The sequence below is a fragment of the Monocercomonoides exilis genome, assembly GCF_001643675.1.
Source record: "Monocercomonoides exilis strain PA203 chromosome Unknown scaffold30-1206723, whole genome shotgun sequence".
NCBI lineage: Eukaryota > Preaxostyla > Oxymonadida > Polymastigidae > Monocercomonoides > Monocercomonoides exilis.
Window position 1 is genome coordinate 1,564 of NW_027150575.1, and position 19,942 is coordinate 21,505.

The following is a 19,942-nucleotide window of genomic DNA, read 5'->3' on the forward strand; positions in this document are numbered from 1 at the left end:
TCATGGGATCGTGATCATAAAAAATGGTATCCTTATTAAGGGTATTTTTGTTGACATAATTTTCAACAATTTTTTGAGATGTCTCAAGCTCCACTTTTGGATGTTTTGGAATGTGTTGAAAGAAGAAACGCAATCCCTGAACATTTTGAATCAACGAAAAGAAAAGAAAACTTATCACTTATCGAATGTGCATACAAAGATGTGAAGGACCCATCTCGTGCATTCTTTTGACTCACGGGCTTTGTGCGATCAGAATTTGACATGTTACTAAGGCTGCTTCCAGATGATTCACTTCCTCATCGGGGAAAAACAAAAGCAATTAACACACAGGAAGAGCAATTATTTTTGCTTTTGAATGTTCTCCATCACGGCTCTTGTACCCTCACAAACATCCTTGCCTCAAAAAAACTCGACTATCAAAGTGCGACTGTTAGACTGCTTCATTCCATTGTGTCTCGTCTTCGAGCGCCTTTGGCCGATCTTTTTCTGTCGTTCCGCAAAGACAGAATAGAGGGCATGAAGGATGTTGGAATAGTGCTTGATTGCACTATGATTCCGACTAATCGGACAGGGGGTCGATTGGAATATGGAAAAAAGTTTTTAGTGGAAAACACCACATTTACTGTGTCAAGGCAGAAGTGGGTGTTAACCCAAAGGTTGGCACAGCAAGCACCATTAGCGCTATTTACTCAGGCTCCACGCATGACTATGTTATATTCAAAGAGCATTATCCATTGTTTGAATCAAAACTGGAGGGCTCTAAAATTCTAGCTGATTCTGCATATATTGGTGCCAGACCAGACCTTGACGCTATCATAACAAAGCCCGTTGGCACACAGGAGCTTGCTTCCCATCGTGTAATAGTTGAAAGGTTCTTTGGAAGGATGAAAACACTCTTCTCCATCTTTCGCAAACCATGGATATTCGAAATTGATCGAATAGCTGACTATTTTAATGTGGCTTGCTGCCTAACTAATTTTCATATTCTTCATAATCCACTCACTGCGAATGACTCACAAGCAAATTCAAGATTTTTGGATGGAATGATAAGCGATTATCTTCGAAAACAGGAAGCAAAGAGCCTTACAAATGAAAGATACCTAGCCAGATTAAGAAACAAACTTAATCCAAAAGATTCATTAACTCCCACAATTACGTCTTTAACTGCAGAATCAACAAGTTTTTTGAACACTTAAATACCCATATTGCATTTATTTTCTGATTTATTGACTTTTTTCCTTCTCGTTGCCCATATTAATATTTAATTTTATTTTAGATAGCTCAGATGAGACATACGCAATATTAAAAGCCAAAGAAAGAAGAGAAAATGAACAAGAGAAAGTTATGATCCAAAGAGAGCAGCAGAGATCAGACTTACTGAGTAGGGGAAGGGACGAGCACAACATTCAGCCTCAAAATGCTGATAATTCTTTGTCATGGTTTATCCAAAATCAATGGAAACCTGTTAGCACACTTTTTCCACCTTCATCACAACAGTTTCCTTTAATTCCATCATCTTCCTCATCCGCTTCGTCATCTTCAACACAAAATTCAACCAGAAAACCTAATCAAACACCCCTTCAGTTTTTACTGAATTGTCAACATTAGAACTGTTTTTTATTATTATTTTTCCTCTATTGTTCAGACACCTCAAAAATTATATAACAATGAACAGTTTTGAAACTTTTCATTTTTTTCTTGTTAAAAATAAAAAAACAATAAATTTCGTCATAGAAAAAACTCTTGTTTTGTTGTTTTCATAAAAAGCATAACAAACATTATTGATATGAAAATTTTTTTGTGAAAAACACAAAAATCGCAATTAACAATAAATGGAAAGCTTCAGAGTTATATGGGGAAAACATATTCAATCCGTTTTTAAATTACAAAACTCTCACATCTTCAAAAACGAAAACATTAGAGATAAAAATGTCACAGAATCAGAGTGAAAGATGATAATCAAACACTTCATAAATGTGTCGTTAATAAATTATAATTACTGATTCCAGCGTTTCAAAACTTTGATCATTGTATTTCATAAGAAATTATAAAGATACAAAAAATTATGATCAGATAAAAACATATTAAAAATTTTCTGAAGATCAAAAAAGATTGACAGAAAACCGTTTTGATAGACTCAAAACGGAAATAAAGGAAAGAATACGAATTAACTAATGCAATACGTATTGATAAGATAAATTCAGAAAAGTTCAGCTAGCTAGTGTGTAAAAAATCCGGGACGTGTCATAAACCCGGAACTCGATTATTTTTTATTTTATTTTTTTTTCTGAAGAGTATTTTTAATGTCTTATTAACCAATTGACATGGAAATGCTTTTATTATTAATAAAAAAATTTCAAACATCGCATTGTTTCAAAAAATTAGAAAATTTTTGAAAAATAAAATAAATAAATTTATTTCTATCTCATTCATTAAAAAATAAACGTTTCAAAATAATAATTTGAATTCCAACTTGATTGAAAATGAAACTTGAAAAATAACATGTATCAAAACAGAAAGAAAAAAAAACAATGATTTAAAACATAAAGCGTATAATTTTTGGAAACAATAAACAATTTCTCACCAATCCCTTATAAAAAAACAGTTGAAAATATTCAAATAACATAAATTGTGTACAGAATTTTCACCTAAGGGCAAGAAAAGACTTAGGCTTTTCTTTAATTTTTGATCATTTAAAGCTGATTACAAAAAAGGGCTTGACATCAGATGCAAATGAAGACACTTCATCCAAATTATAAATTAATTCCGATTTGTTCTGATGCTCATCAAATAAATGTCTGTCTTTTTTTCAAACCAAGAAAAAGGCATTACTTGTTGAATGAGTAGCTCTCTCAACTGACAAATGGATAAGATGGACCAAGTGAAGGTACTCATTCGAATTGATAAAAGAATATTGCCAAGTGCAGTACACTTAAAAATTTGGAGTTGACTTGTGTTGAAATTCAGCTTCTACGTCTATTGCTTTTTAAATACAAACAAAAAGATACAAATCCAAAACTTTTAAAAAAAAGAAAGAAAAATCCAACTATGTCTCACATGTTATGCGCACGGAAAGTCACCAGGTTGTATTTAATCTTTAATGTTTGAGAAGAATGAAGATTTGTTTCGCCTGTTCAGAATTGGGCGTCGTTTTATTCTGCAGATGTCCCTTCCTTCCTTGCCTTTGCAGCACGATAGATACTGCTTTTCGTAACAAATCCGTTCTTAAATAAATCTGCATGCCTTGGCTTCTTCGATTCCATTGCATCCAACAATTCAAGCAACATCTCTTCCCTGTTGACTTCATTGATTCCAACAGCATTGTTATCAAGCGTCATTGAATCATTCTCTACTTCGGCAGCCTTCTATCTTGCATCTTCTTGATGATTTTCATTTTCTAAATATTCATCTATTTTTTCCTCATCGCAAAAATAAAGCAAAGGGGGAATATTAACAATAACTTGATTAAGGCTCTTTTATTCGTTTCCATAATAGAAATATCATAACTTTTTTTGAAAGAAAATTTCAATCGATTATTTCGATATTTCAACTTGAAGAAGTGTTCAGGTTTTCTGCATTTTTCTATAAAAAACTTTCACAGATAAATATGATAAATACATTTCATTAAAACAACTTTTCGTTGGAGCATGAAACTGGGTTTGTGACTGAAAGATTTGAGGGGTTAAGATGCTGCTAAGCCAGCTGGTTGACGGAAGAGCTGAGGGAAGGAAGCTGAGGAGGTGGAGGAGGAGATAAAGATGAGCGCGCTCTTGCAGGAACAGACAATCTCCCATCATCTGAAGGCACTTTGTCTCCCAACAATGTATCTCCATCCTCATTTTCATCTCTGTTGAAAGCTGCCTTTGAGATTAGTTGAGAAGCAGAAGAGCACGCCTTCGGTTCTGATCCATGTGCCACATTCATCCCACCAACAGCTACACCTTCCAAAATCTCACTCAGCGCCTGCACGAAGCTCACCACAGCTGCTGCTGACATCCCCACCGATGCGACTTTTCCGTCTGATGAAGCAGCACTTGCCATTCTGAGCACACATCTCCTTGCCATGCTGAACACGTGGCCTCGTCTGTGCATGGCTGTGATGCGCGTTTCCATCGACTGCCCACACCGCTCCAGTGATGCCTTCTCAGTCACATGCTACCTGGGCGTGGCGTACGAGGTGAACTGCTCAATAACAAACGGGCGCCCAAAGTCGACAAGAGGAGGATGAAGAGTGAGGAGATAAGTGAGATGAGATGCGTTAAATGCGGAATGCTTGACAAATGAGAAAGAAAGACAATGGGAAAGCTGTGTGGTTGTTGGGAGAAGGAGGAGGGAGATACCAGAAGTGTAGTTTTCTTTACTCGAAGAAGATGGAGTCATTGTGGATGTGCTCGGATGCATCACAAAAATGGCTTCTCTCACTGAGGGCACATACAACGTGGAGGAAGAGTTTTGAAGAGGGTGTGTATTGTCAGATGAAGAGTTTGTTAACTTCGCTGTGGAAGTTGAACGAGAAGGAGCCGCGCCTGTCGAAGAAGAGGAGGAAGATGAGGTGGTGGAGGAAGATGATGAAGGAGAAGTTTACATCACAGGAGCCAGCAATACAGAAGACGATGAAGCCGACTGTGGATAACCCAAAGCACTGCTTTTCCCCACCAGCCTCTTTTGTGCCAAAGAAGTCATTTCCTTGTGGAATGCGAGTGGAGACATGATTGGATTGACTGCATTGACAAGCAGACTGAACACGTTCTGGCGCAGCTGGTGATGAAACCTTCGTTCATCGTCGTCGACGTCAGAGACAATGGGGCTGCGCTGTCTGCCTCGCTGATCTTCCGGATGCGGTGACCACTGAGCATCTAGCCAGTACTGCTGAGCAGCTGAGAGGGCAGCTGGCTGCTGTTTGTGGTGTTCATGCAGTGCTGCTTGGCTGTTTTGTCTGCTCTGCTCTCCTTCTGCTGCGATGCAAAGGAAAGAATTGGAGTGATCAGCAGCTCGATGTCCTTGGTGAGTGGAGAGAGGAGAGGGAAGAGGGCAGACTGGCAGATAATGGGGGAGAAGAGGAGGACAGACTGAGGCAGGGCAGTTGTGGCTGAGGCAGCTGCATATGCACCTGTGTTTTGAGAGCTGTTGGATATACCACACAAGTTTTGAATCTGATGTGAAGAAAAGGTTAGAGCACAAATTGGTATATAAGCATGTGACAATGATGCCTTGAATGATGATGAAGAAGAATAACTTGTTCTAATCTGCACTGCAATGTCCATTATCTGCTAAAAGCGCAGAGAGTGTTGTGATCTTTTCATATTGATAATCGAACTGTTTTGTGCGTGCCTTGAACCCAGGACTTCGTGCTTCGTCGATCTCGCTTAGTGTCTCGAGAACAGCCACTGTGCCGTCAATGCCTTCAATTCTGTCTGAAGGTGTTGGCGGGATTGGCTGCAGCCAACTTTCCGAATTAGAATCGGTGGATCTTCTGAGAGGAGAGGCAGCAGCACGTACAGAAAGAGACTTATGTGCAGAGAGGGGGCTGAGGAAGGCAGAGGGAGAGTCGGGTGAGTTTGATTGTTCAGAAGGTGCGAAGGAAGAGGGGCTTTCATCATAGCCGGTAGGTGGGGTGAGTGAAGAAGAGGAACAGATGGAAGAAGAAGAGGAAGAGGTGGAAGAAGAGAATGAATGAGGAGAAAGAGGAGTGGGAGATGGAGAAGGAGGCAGGGACTGGGGAATGGGCATGTGGGAGGAGATTGTTTGGGGTGGAGAAGAGGGGGAAGGAGAAGATGGCTGGTTGAGGGGTGGAGAGGGAGAAGTTTGTGAGTGCGAGGGAGGCATGGGTAGAGAGGAAAAGTGGAGATTTTGTTGCTGGTTGGACTTGGCAAGTGGAGGAGCAGATGGAGGCAGCGGAGTGGTGTTGGGCAGTGAGGAGTGGACAGTTACTGAGAGGGATGATGTTGAGATGTGTCATGTTAAATTACATGTTAATTGATTAAGATACTTGTTATCACATAGGCGAAATAATTGAATATTGGATTTTCAACTTCCCCGTTAGCACATTTCAGTACAGACTTTATATTGCTTATAACTTGAAAGAATTCGTAATAGAAAATCAACGAAAACATTCATATAAGCGAATATTTTTATTCAATAAGAAAAACAAAATACAAACTCAATTTTTATGTCAAAACAAAATAAACATAACAAACTTGTTGAATTTTATAAAAACTCATTTGTACATTCTTCCACATGAATTGTGGTGAATAATTACATCTGTTGTTTTTGCGTTAGTTTGGATTCATCGAATAATCGAATGAAAAATATGAAAAAGCAATTATCAAAGAATTAGAAGTTAGTGAATAAAACAAAGAAAAAATGTTACAAACATTCAAATGAACAGTTGAATCATAAGTTGTTTCAAGTCAACTTGTTCATATTAGAAAGAAAAATCACTAAGAACATTTTGCTTCGAACTCAAAATGGGATTTATTTTTGTTTGATTTTTTTTTAATAATTAGAAAGGGAATTATTCCCGGGTATTTGACACGCTAGCCGTTGAGCCCGCTTAGCTCAGTACGGTAGAGCGTTAGACTCTTAATCTAACGGTCGAGGGTTCGACCCCCTCAGCGGGCGAATCTTTTAGTTTTTTTTTGAGCAAAAATAGTCATTATTAGGAGCACTGCTTCAATTTCATCGATTAATAATTGATGTTAATGCGGCATGACTTTTCTATCTGTTATTTAATTTATTTGTTTTTGATTTTCATTAGTGTTTGTTAAGCACAACCATTAAATGAAGTTTTGATTTTTTTTACCTTTTTTTTTCACAATATTAATAACAACAGTTATTATCTATAATAATAAACTTTGCATTCAAAATAATAATTTTGCAAATAAAACGAGAATTTTTGAGTTGTAAAATAAATAATTTTTGAATGCAAATTAATCATCAATTCTTAAAAAATAAAATTTTGTTCACAATTACGAAAATGTTTTAAAACCATATTGACTCATGTATTTGCACAAATTGTGTATTGGAATAATCTTCTTGTGTGTGTGAATAATATTTTTGAAAACTTTCAATTTTTCGCTAAAGAATTATTTTTTCAAAAATTTTTTATTCTAATAAATATATGAGAGATTTTCATATCTATTGCAAAAATTCTAATTTTGTCTTTATTTTTGTTTATTTGAACAAATTTCGTAATTTCGTTTGTTTAATTAATAATTCGTTTGCAAAAATTCTCATTTTGAAATAATGCTGGTGAAACAAATTATATATGAAGAACAAACAACGTAACATTATTTTTATAATGAAATGTTCGTCCTAGTATTTTATTCAATTCTTTTTTCTTTCTTCAAGAAAAGTTTTCGCAAATTCACACTTTTCTAATCATTTTAATATAATTATAAAATAAAATATTTATTTATAATATTTACTTTATCAAAAATATAGATTATTAAATTTTTAAATTTTCATCTTTAAATAAATTTAAAAAAACAAAACAAAAAATTCTAAAATTATAAATATTTGTTTGTTTATAAAGAATAAATTATATTTTCATAATTACGAATCAAATAATATTTTTTTATTTAAATACAAAAATATTTTTTTTAATTAATTTGTTATTGTAAAAATGAATAATATAAAATCAGTTTACTTATATTTTAATTAAAGCTTTTTTTGTTTGAAAGATTTTATTTTAAAATAGAATATATGAAAGATTACAAATTTTTGTTATTTTTTGTTAATAGTAGTAGATATAATTTGATATTTAATGCAAACAGAATTAATAATTATTCATTTATAAAAAACGAATGAAAATAATAATTATTGAGATTACTAAAATCTAGATATATATGAAAATTTTTCTATTTGATATTTATAAATTATTTTTTATATTGAAAAGAATAATTCTATTTTAATATTTTTCATATTAGTATTATGAAGTGAATATATATTATAATGTTTTTCATTAACTTATAGATAAGATATTTTAAATTCTAATTAAACTTTATTTAAGTATTTTTTTCTATATTTGTTGTTTTTTGATTATAAAATTTATATTTTTTTAAAATTTTTATGGAATAATAAGTTAATTTTTGTATAATAATAATTTTTGTTTGAAAGTAATTAAAAATGTAAAATTATAGAATTGAAGTTTGTGATGAAATTTTTAATATGGAAATAGATATTTTTATTTTTATAAAGTTCATTTTATCCTATTTTGTTTTAAATTAACAAATGTTTCGAAATTTTTATATGAATAAACTCGATTCGAAATAATGATGTTTTGTTTGTGCTTTTTTCGTATTCAATAATTCTGTCGAAGCAGATGACGCTGAATAAGAAGATGCAGATGCTGATTCATATATGACATTATTTGATATATAAATTGTTAAATTGTTTTTTTCATTAAATAAATATGAATTACAATAAAAACAGAAAAAATCAATCATATCAATAATATTGTTTATTGTTTTATTTTCCAAATTTTTATTTACTAAATTCGTTAAAAAACCAATTTCACTGTCGCAGTCGTTTTTGCCATGGTGTTCGGCAAAAAACGACAGCGAGAAGTGCTTATTTTTAAAAAGAAAAGAATTATCAGAAAATAATAAATATAAAATTCGAGAATTTCTTAAAATGAAGTACATTGTCGCAAAAAAAATTTTAAAGGAATCAACATTAACAAAAATATCAAATTTTAATAATAAATAAATACATTCTCAAACAAAACGATAATCGTGAGATAATATTTCGGAAAAAATATTAAAACATTTTTTAAAAATTCCAAAATTATAAACATAAAAATCAACAAATCACAAATGTGAAATTTGTTTCTTGGAAAAAATGCTCCTCCCAGTTTCATTATTTGAAATGGGAAGCGACCAGTTTTCCTTGAAATCCGTAAGGATTATTACTTCGTCTTTTTTCAATTCATTTTTCAAATTATAAATAAACTCTCTCTAAGTAGTTGCCATTTTCTTTTGTTCATTTGTCAACTGCATTTCTTCCTTTTCTTTCTCTATCAATTATTTCCCATTTCTCTGAAATTCTCTCTCTTTATTTTCTTTATATGTACGATTCTTTTCGAAATCATTATAATTCACTCTTTAATTTTCGATTAAAAACATTCTTTGAAAATATAAAATAGAAAACAATAAAGTTTTAATACAAAAAAGAGAAAATACAGTTTGGATTCAGCTTTGATATTGGTCTTTTAAAATAAATGGAATGCACATAACATTTGAATGAGAAAGTTTTAACCAAATATGAAAAACCCTTTCTTTGATCAATACTTCGAAAAAAGTTATGATATCAAAAATAAACTCACGTATTCTTTTTTCAGTCATACCTCGCAAAGACAGTTCTTTTCTTTGCATTTTTCATATTTCTGATTTTTTTTTTTTTTTTAAGATGTTGAATGAGGCATGTTAATATTTGGAGTGTGCAAAATACAGATATCGCAAAAAATACTGGAAGTTGCAAAAAATACTGGACATCGCAAAAAATACCGGACAAGATCGATTTCACTATAACTGCAAGAAGAAAAATTCTGATAATTTTCCTCAAAACACACATCATCAATACAAACTCATTTGATATACAAAACTTTCTAAACAGCTTCATTTGTGCTCAAAAAAAATAATATTTGAAAATTTGGAGAAATAGGATTTTGAGTTTCTCCGAGATTTCAATCATTAATTTTTTTCTTAGTACAAATGAAGCTATTTTGAAAGTCTCATTTATCAAATGAGTTTGTACTGATGAGATGTGTTTTGAGGAAAATTGTCAGAATTAATTCTCTTGCTGTTGTTGAGAAATCGATCTTGCCCGGTATTTTGAGTGATGTCAGGTGTTTCATTTTTTTTTTTTTTTTTTTTTTATGAAAAATCATGCACTTTTGATTTTCTTTTTGTTTACAAAATATTTCAACTGAATAATTTCATTTCTTTAATCACAAGAGAGGTCATAAAACATTTTGTCATAATAAAGTTGACACTTGTGTCTGGGCGATTATTCTTGATGTCAAATTTTTCCATTCTAAATTTTCTGTTCGAAAAATTCCCTTGAAAATTTACAAATGAACATAGAAAAGAGAATATGCATTTTCAAAAGTCCATCGTTTTCAATTCAGCTTGAACATTTGTTTTTGAAACACTTATGTTGTATTAAGCACTTGAATAAAGACTCTTTTCCCAAACATAATCGGAGAAAAGACAGAAGACCAAAAAAAGTTAAGATCTCAAAAAGAATCACACACATAGATATGAATAGATTATTTGTTTTCAAATCCAAAAATATTTTATATTGTTATGAGTAGAACAATTTTTTTTGTTCTATGTGAAAAAAAAACTTGAAAGTTCATATTTTCCCCAATTCGTTATATGCTGTGAATCTAAAAGTTGTTAAAAACATCTTTGACTTTAAAAACACAGAAAAGAACTATGAAATCAAGAAGCATAGACGTTTTTTTCATTTTTGACTTCTGTATTACTTTTTTCTATCTTTTTTCAAATTCCTCATAAAAAAAAAAAAATTTTTTTTTAAAATATATATGGGTAATAATTTTTGAAAAGTCGCAAATGTTTAATTTTCAAATTAATAAAAATTTTCATTTTTGCTCAAATTTTAATTAACATACACCAAACTTCACCAACAAGGAGTATATTTCTGGATAATGTTATTTCATTAATTCCAAATAAGATTCGTGAGTGGAAACAGAAATGTTAGCAAAATATGAAATTTTTGATTTAAATGAAAATTAAACATTTGCGACTTTTCAAAAATTATTACCCATATTATATTTTTTAATATACTAAATAAATAAATAAATAAATAAATAAATAAATAAATAAATAAAGATGAAAAAGAAATTGCACCAAACTCAACAAATACAAACAAAAAAGTTTTTTCTTTCTTTCTTTCTTTCTTTGATTCTTATGATTTGCGCAGATCGTTCTTTGAAACAATTTTCAATCAAGACATTTATTAGCAATTATTCCCTCCTTTAGGATCCATTTCCTAAATTTTTGCATTTAATTTCAAAAGTTCCTTAGAAAAAATTTCTTTATGTTTTTTTGAAATTTTATTCAAAAACAGCTTAAACTTAAAAGAGTGAATTCAAAATGTGTAAAAGAAAGAAAGAAAAGTGAAGAAAAATTAGATTGTTAAAAATTAAAAAGACAAAGTCCTAAACAGAAATATCCAAATATAGAAATTTTAACTATTACGATGAAAATTTCAACCTAATTTTTAAAGTGAAAAGAAAGGATATTCCGAGATTTATTTATGTTAACATATTATGAATTAAAACATACAAAAATGGAACGCACCAAATTTAAAAAGAGAAAAAAGAAATTTGAGAACTTTTCGTTTATACATACAAACGATACATAAATAATTGCTTTTATTTTGAAAAAATAAAATACAATAAAGATATACTCGAAAATACCTATGAAATGTCAGTCTCTGGAACAGACGGAAGAGGAGTTAAATCTCCAGAAAACAAAGTGTGTCTTTTCTTTCTGTGAAGGGACTGATTCAAAATAAGCGATGAATCAGAATCTCCCAATATCAGATTCGAAAAGGAGGAAGCAGATGAAGCAGATGAAGAGCGAGATTGAGATTGAGGTTGAGGTTGAGGTTGAGGTTGAGGTTGAGGTTGATGCTTAGCTTGAGGTGTTGGAGAAGCAGACATCACTTTTTGAGGTGAAGTACAAGAAGACATTGGCTGTGGATAAAGAGAAGGATTGGGCTGATAATGCTGAAATGGAAGGGGAGAGAACTGAAGAGGAGACGAAAACATCTGAAAAGAGGGTGAAGTGAACAATGGGGCAAAGGGTACATAAGGCGGGGGCTGTAGATGAGGAGGATGAAAAGAAGGAGAAGGAGAGGGTGAGAAAGTGGAAGAGGAAGAGGAAGAAGATGATGATGATGAAAGCTGCTGTTTTTGTTGCAGAAAAGGGAAATAGAAGTTCTGTTGGATGTATTTTGCAGCTTCTGAGTTGAGTTTGTAGATGAGGCTTTTTGAAGGGGCATACATAGAGAATTGTGATGGAGGTGTTAAATGGGTATATGAAGTGGGAGATGAGTGAAATGGAACAGGAGGAGACGATATTACAGGAGATGTTGAGGAAGAGGGAGAGGAAGAGGAAGAAGAAGAGGAGGAGGAGGAAGAGGAAGAAGAGGAAGGAGGAGGAGGAAAAGGAGGAAATCCAGCAGAACGAGGCACACCTGAAGTGAATGCAATGGATGGCATAAAAGAAGGAGAAGACAAAGGAGAGAAAGCAAAAGAATTAGGATAGTTTTTCTGTTCTGGATGAAATTGCATTCCTGAATGGTGAATGCTAATTGAAGGGTTGATGAGCTCAGAGTGATTGAGTGATCGAATAGGAGACTTGCTGTGTGAGTGTGTGTGATGATAGCTGTGATGGCGATGCTGATGATGAACAGAGCGACTTCTGTGTCTTGTTTTATTGGCAGAAGAGGAAGAGGAGGAGGAAGAAGAAGAAGAATGAAAAGAAGAATGAAGAGAAGAAGAAGAGGAAGAAGAGGAAAATGAAGAAGTTTTGTTGCCTTCATATCTTTCGTGTTTGTCTTGTGACATTTCTTTGATTTCATTTGAATGTTGTCTGTGTTTGTGACTGGAATGACTATATTCATTGCTTTCTCTATGAGATGAATGGTTTTTGCGTTGAGAGGGAGAAATGGATTTTGTCGAATGTCTATCTGAAATGTGATGGTTGTGGTTGATGGACTTATATGAAGCATCTTCGGCTTTCATGAATTTGCTATCTTTTGTTGTTGAATAATTCTTGTATTCTTCTTCTTCCTCTTCTTCCTCTTCCTCTTCCTCTTCTTCTTCTTCTTCTTCTTCTTCTTCATATTCTTCTTCATCATATTCTTCCTCCTCTTCTTCCTCCTCCTCGTCGTATTTATCTATCAAATTCTCTTTCCCTTTTCCAATAATGTTATATTCCATCACTTCTGTTATTATTTCCTTTGCTAAATCTTCATCACCATCTTCAATTTGATTATATTCCTTTTCTTTCTCTCTCTTCCCTTTTTGATCTTTATCAAAATAACCTTCTTCTTTTCCTTCTCCTTCTCCTTCTCCTTCTCTTTCTTCTATCAATTCAGAAGATTCATTATTCTCCTTATTGTCTTCTTCTCCATTGCTCACTTCATCTTCTTTGTTGATGTTACTTCTCTTTGTTTGTCTGTCATTCATTCTGTTTTGTTTGTTTTGTTTGTTCAATTCATCCAATGAATAAGATGAATTGGAAGAAGAAGAAGAAGAAGAAGCTAATAATTTCTGATTAGAAGAGGAGAGAAATGAAGAAGAAGATTTAGAAATAGAAGAAGAAGAGAAAGAAGAAGGAGAAGGAGAAGGAGAAGGAGACAGAAGAGGAGGCGAAGAAGGAAGAGGATTTGTGGGCTTTGCATTCTCAAAACACGAAGAAACAAAAGAATTTGATTTGTTTGGCAGAAAAAGAGAAGGGGAAGAAGAAGGAGAAGAAGAATTGGATGAGAAAGAGGAAGATATAACAGAAGAAGAGGAGGAAGAGGAAGAGGAAGAGGAAGAGGAAGAGGAAGAGGAAGAGGAAGAGGAAGAGGAAGAGGAAGAAGAAGATAAAGAAGAAGGAGATGGAAGCAATGAAGATGTTGTTGATGTTGTATCATTTGTTGAATGAGAATCAAAAGAAGAAGATGATGATGATGAGGAAGAGGAAGAGGAAGAGGAAGAAAAAGAAGAAGAAGAAGAAGAAGGAATAAGAGTCTGAAGAGAAGGCAATTGATGATCGAGAGAAGAAGGAGAATGAGAAGTGACTGGAAGAGAAGGAGCAGAAGAGACAGAAAGAAGAAGCTGTTTCTCTTTTGAGGGAGAAGAGGAAGAGTCGAATGAGCTTGTCATCCAACAGACAGAAGGCTCAGAGAGATGAGGAGTGAGGTTGAGAGGAGAAGGAGAAGGAGAGGAAGAGGAAGGAGAAGAGGAGGAGAAGGAAGGAGAAGGAGAAGGAGAAAATGGATTAGATGGAGAAGAAGAAGAAGAAGAAGAAGAAGAAGAAGAAGAAGAAGAAGAAGAAGAAGAAGAAGATGATGATGATGATGATGATGATGACACAGAAGAAGAAGAAGAAGAAGAAGAAGAAGAAGAAGAAGAAGAAGAAGAAGAAGAAGAAGAAGAAGAAGAAGAAGAAGAAGATGATGATGATGATGATGATGATGATGATGATGATGATGATGATGATGAAGGAGCAGATGAAGAATAAGAAGAAGAAGAGAAAGAAATAGCTTGAATAGCCTTGTGAGCCAAGTCAAAAGGAATAGAAGCACCTGAGTGAGGGGTGAGGGGGAAAGGAGAAGGTGTAGAAAGAGCAGAAGAGCAGAAGGAAGAGGAATAAGAAGGAGAATTTTCAGGCGAAGAAGAAGAGAAGAGGTAAGTGGAAGGAGAGCTGTTTGTGAGAGAAGAAGAGGAAGAAGAAGCATTCGAAGGAGAAGAGGAAGGGTTGGATGATGCAGAAAGAGGAGGAAGAGGAGGAGAAGGAGATGGGATGTGAGAAGGAAGATGAGAAAGATGAGAAAGATGAGAAAGATTAGAGAAATGAGAAGGAAGATGAGAAGGAGAAGGAAGAGGATAAAGAGAAGGAGATGTTTGGCAGCCAACACTTGATGTCTCTGCATTTCTTGTTTGATCAAATGGACTTTCATTCAAATTGTATTCATCTTCTTCCTCTTCTTCCTCACCTTCTCCTTCTCCTTCTCCTTCTTCATACTCTTCCCACTCATCTCCTTCATATTCATTATCTTCAATATCAGCATTTCCTTCTTCTTCGCTTCTTTTTTCTCTTCTTTCGCTTGTCGTTGATATAAAATCAATTGCTTCTTCTTCTTTCTCTTTTTCTTTTTCTTTTTCTTTTTCTTTTTCTTTCTCTGTTTGCATCACAATCTGAAGAAGTTCTTTCTTTTCTGTATTTTCATTCATAATTTCATTGATAGAAGTATTCTGATTGACTGGATGAGAAAGATCTGTTAATGTTTGTTTCTTTTGCTGTGGAGAATGAGATGGTGAAGAAGAAGAAGTGAAAGATGAAGAATGTGGAAGAGGAGAAGATAAAACGGAAACAGAAGAAGAAGAAGATATTTGCTGTGGTGATTGAGTGGATATAACAGAATTTGATGATGAAGATGACGAAATATTCTGTTCACTTTTTTGTGTTAGAGATGATTTTTCTGTTTGTGAAGAAGAAGAAACAATGTTTGATTCAACAACATCTTCTGAAATATTCTCATTTTCTTTTATTTCTTTCTTTTTCTTCTTCTCTTTTTGTGCATTCTTATTTTGATTGTCTTTTTGTTTGTAGCTTTTTCTAATCAAAATTCTGTTTATCTCTTCTTCTCCTTCTTTATCATCATCATCATTTTTATTATCTTCTTCTCTTCCTCCTTTTTCATCTTTCTTCTTCTTTTCTTTCTCTTTCTCCTTCCTTCCTTCTTCTTTCTTCTTCTTTTCTTTCTCTTTCTCTCTCTCTTTCTCTCTCTCTTTCTCTCTCTCTTCTCCTTCATCCCATCTATTCGTATTCATCATTGGTGTTACTAATTCTGTTTCTGTTCTGTTTATCTCTTCAATCTCTATGTCTTGTATATTCCTTCTCTTATTCTCTATTGTTAGATCTCTTTCTCTCTTCTTTTCTTCTTTCTCTTTCTCTTTCTCTTTTCCTTCTCTTTCTTCTTCTATTTCTATTTCTTTGTCTTTTTTTATCTTGTTAATCTTTTTCTCATCAATTTTGTTGTATTTCTTCACATTTCTTTTGATTTCTTTCTCTTTCTGCTCAATTTCTGTTGCTTTTTCATTCATTTTTATTGGCTCAATCATTTCTTTCTTTTTCTCCTTCTCTTTCATTTCATTTTTCTCTTTCTTTTCTTCCTTCTCTTTCTTCTCTATCTTTTCGCTGTGGATGATTTCAATCAACAATTCTATTGCTTCTTCATTCTCTTCGTTCGTTTCATTTGTTTCATTTTCCTTCAAATTCTTTTTCTTTTTCTCTTTCTCTTTCTCTTTCTCTTTCTCTTTCTCTTCCTCTTCCTCTTCTTCTTTTGTTGTTTTTTCAGAATATTTCATTTTTTCATTCTTTTTCTTCATTTCTTGTATATTCTGTTTTCTTTCCTCTTTCTCCAAACAATCTTTTTGCTCATCCAAAACATTCATTTTTGAATGATTTTTCTTATTTTTGTTGTTTTCTCTATCAAAAACTTCTTCTTTCTCTTTTCTTTCCTTCTTTTCTTTCACTTCTTCATTTCCTTCTTTCATTTCATCAATTTTAATGGAATTATTTTGAGTTTCTTTGTTTATCCTCCTTTCTTTCTTCTTCTTCTTCTCTAATTCATTTGAATTCTCTTGTTTATTCATCTCTTTCTTCTCTTTCTTCTCATTCATCTTGTTTGTTTCGTTAATATTGCTTATCTTGTTTATCTTATTTATTTTCTCATCTGTTTTCTTGCTTTTCAATCGTTTCTCAATCAATTCCTTCTCTTTAACATTATCATCATCTTTTTCTTCTTCTCCTTCTTTTTTCTTTTCTTTCTCTCCTTTTTTTATTTCTTCTTCTTCTCCTCCTCCTCCTCCTTCTTTCTCTCCTCCTTCTTCTTCAGAAGAGACATTAACATCAGACACTAAATGAACAGAGGGACAATTAGCAGTCAAAATGAATGAAGATATTTCTGATGAAGAAGATGATGGTGATGGAGAAGAAAAAGAAGAAGTTGAAGAAGAAGAAGATGGAGAAGAAGAAGAAGAAGGGGGAGGGGGAGGGGGAGGAGATGGAGAAGAAGATGAAGAAGATGTTATATTTTCGTCAGAAGAAGAGAAATGAGATTGAATTGGTGTTGTTGATAAGGCAGGAGACGAAGGAGGAGAAGAGAAAGAAGGAAAATGATGGAAAGAAGAAGGAGGAGAAGGAGAAGAAGAAACAGAAGGATGAGAAGAAGGAGAAGAACAAGAAGAAGAGGATGATGATGATGATGATGAATTTGTTGTTTTGATGCTTCTTCTTATTTTACTTTTATTTCTGTTTCTGTTTGTGTTGTCATTTGAGTGTTTTGAGGGAGAAGAAGGAGACAAACTCAGAAAAGATGAAGAAATATCATCTGAACTGTGGATATTTGAGATGTTATGAGAAGGAAATGAATTTGTGTTGGAAGAAGAAGAAGATGATGATGATGATGATGATGATGATGAAGGTGAGGAAGAAGAAGAAAAGGAGGAAGAAGAAGAAGAGGAAGAAGAAGAAGAAGAAGAAGAAGAAGAAGAAGAAGAAGAAGAAGAACTCCTCAAACAAGAATAGCAAAATGAATGAGAAGAAGAGATGAGACGAGGAGTTTTATCAACAAAAGAAGAGAGAGGTTGATTCAGAACATCAAATACATCATCATCTGAAGAGGAGGAGGAAGAAGAAGAAGAAGAAGAATGAGAAGAAGAATCAATTGAATAGCAGCAATTGGATGAAGTGAATGGAGATAATGGAGACAAAGAAGATAGAGGGGTTAGAGCAGTCAATGTAGCATCAATATCAACAGAAGAAGAAGATGATGACGAAGATGAAGATGTGACAGAAGAAGAAGGAGCAATTGAAGAAGAAGATGAAATAGAAGAAACAGAAGAAGAAGTTCTTTTGATATTCTTTGTTTTAGAATCAATTATTGATTGAGCTTTTTTATTGTTATTGTTATTGCTAATAATGATGTTTGTCTTTTCAGATGAATCTAATGATTTTGAATCATCTAAGCCAGTTTTATTCAATTGCTTTGCTTGTTTCATCTGTTTCATTTGTTTTCCTTTCTGTTGAGAAGAAGATTTCATTCTCTGTGTGAATGAAGAGGATGAAGGCAGAGGACGTCTTTGTGTGTCTGATTGGATGGAAGATGAATGAGAGAGAGAATTCGAACTGGATAAACGGCGAATGAATGGAGAAGAGGGGAGTTCTGATGAAGATGAGGAAGAGGAGGAGGAAGAAGAAGAGGAAGAAGAAGAAGAAGAAGAAGAAGAAGAAGGAGAAGGAGAAGGAGAAGAAGGAGAAGGAGAAGGAGAAGGAGAAGGAGAAGAAGAAGTGAAATGGTTGATATTGTCTGAATTTGAAGAGTAAACAGAAGGCAGAATTTGAGAAGATGGCAAAAAAAGAGTATTTTTTGAGTGTTTTGGTAAAGAGATAGGAGAAGACATAGAAGAAGATGTGGAACTTGAAGAATTGGAAGAATTTGAAGAGACAGATGAGAAAGAATAACGAGAAGGATAAGAAGATGAATTCGAAGTATTTGAAGAATAAGAGGAATGAGAGGAATGAGAAGGAGGAGAAGGAGAAGAGGAAGAAGAAGCACAACAAGATGAATTGGTTGAAGGTGTTTGAGGAGGCATATCTTGTGAGTAATCAGCTGCTGAATACATCGAAAAGGAAGAATTCGAAGAAGAAAAGGGAGAAGAAGAAGAGTAAGGTGAAGAAGGAACAGAAGAAGGAGGTGAAAGAGATTTCGAAATAGATGCTTTTCCAGCTGGTTCTAATGAAGAAAGCTTTCGTTTGCGTCTGGACTCATAATAATCAATCAATGGAATTGTGGGTGCCGGCAAACGGGAAGCATATGGAGAACGAGGTTTAGGTGATTTTGTGCTTGTCATCGAAGCTGTCTCATTCTTTGTTGTTTTCAATGAGCGTATTTTTGGTGCTGAAGTAGATGATGGTGATGTTGTGGATGAAATTGGTATTTGCTGAGAAATCTTGTTTGAGGCTGGTGACACTGTTAAACCAGACTGGCTCATTTTGGTACTCGTCTCAACGCTTTGAAGCGATGGTGGTCGATGCCTGGTGAATAACGGTTGCTTCTTTTGAGGTGAAGTTTCACTTTTGAGATTAATTGAATTTCTTTGAGAAATTATTGTGGTATCGGATTGTTTGTCGTTTGAAACATTAAAATCACTATTTATCTGAATAACCTGAGCATTCCTCGTATCAAAAAATTTATCAGCTGATTTTTTCTTTTTCTTTTTCTTCTTTTTAACAGGTAAATTACTTTTTTCTTTCTGAAAAGTTGTCATAGATAAAACAAAAGTTGATTCTTCATCTTCATTTTTTGAAATTGATGGCAGCAATGTACTTGTACCGGTGTTGCTGATGGTTGTGTTTGTCTTGAAAACCTGTTCATTCCGCGAAAAAGTTTCTTCCTCAGATGAATTTTTATACAGATCTCTTGGAGGCGGAACGTATTGTTTGTTATACGTAAATGAATGTGTTGATGCTGGGGGAATATGAAGCAGTTGTTTGGCGTCAGTGCCCGTTTTGGAAAACGGTGGCAGCAAAGAATCATTATCAGAAAGCTGTTCCTTTGTTTCTGGTAATGTCGTGCCTGAAAGTTTGTGTGCATATAAATACTTTCTTGTTTGATTAGAGCCCGCTTTTATAGTTGTTGTTCCTTTTTTCTTTAGTAATGCAGCTGAGAAAAACAGTTAAATTTTGAAATATCAACAAATGTAAAACAAAATAAAACAATACCTGGCTCGAGCATGATAACGACAACTATAGTAACAGTTCTCTTCGAAAAATTGTGTATCCAATGCTATTTAATTCGAATAAATGTAAAAGAAATAGATCATTACCCTTATTAACAGTAATCTTTATTAAAAAACAAACATTTTTTGAAAAAATGATTTCCTTGAATGGTGTAATCAAAACAGAATTAATAATGACATTCAAAAAAAGCCTCTTACGAATATTTTATATTAAGAGTAATACTCTCCAAAATTCATAAACATACCATAAAAACTAACAAAAAAATATTGATTGAATGCAAAAACGAAAAAGCATCCTTTACAATATACACATTTTCATTAACATATTATATCAAAATATTCTACGCTCTCAAAATGACTCGTTCAAAATTTTTAAAAATAAAAAAGATA

The 19,942-nt window shown here is 33.3% G+C and overlaps 3 protein-coding genes across 3 annotated transcripts; 1 reads left to right on the forward strand and 2 right to left on the reverse strand.

The window, feature by feature from the left end:
* Nucleotides 1-3,693: 3,693 nt before the first annotated feature.
* Nucleotides 3,694-4,113, reverse strand: MONOS_17762 (uncharacterized protein; the record flags this gene model as incomplete). The annotated part of the gene is made up of 1 exon (XM_067870714.1): nucleotides 3,694-4,113. One exon carries the CDS (start codon nucleotides 4,111-4,113, stop codon nucleotides 3,694-3,696), a length of 420 nt encoding a protein of 139 aa, XP_067725036.1.
* Nucleotides 4,114-5,722: 1,609 nt separating this feature from the next.
* Nucleotides 5,723-5,980, forward strand: MONOS_7859 (uncharacterized protein; the record flags this gene model as incomplete). Its single annotated transcript, XM_067878217.1, has 1 exon — nucleotides 5,723-5,980. One exon carries the CDS (start codon nucleotides 5,723-5,725, stop codon nucleotides 5,978-5,980), a length of 258 nt encoding a protein of 85 aa, XP_067725037.1.
* Nucleotides 5,981-11,446: 5,466 nt separating this feature from the next.
* MONOS_9647 (uncharacterized protein) lies at nucleotides 11,447-19,548 on the reverse strand (the record flags this gene model as incomplete). Its single annotated transcript, XM_067880165.1, has 2 exons — nucleotides 11,447-19,476; nucleotides 19,536-19,548. The coding sequence occupies 2 exons, from the start codon at nucleotides 19,546-19,548 to the stop codon at nucleotides 11,447-11,449; spliced, it is 8,043 nt and encodes a 2,680-aa protein (XP_067725038.1).
* Between the last annotated feature and the right edge of the window lie 394 nt (nucleotides 19,549-19,942).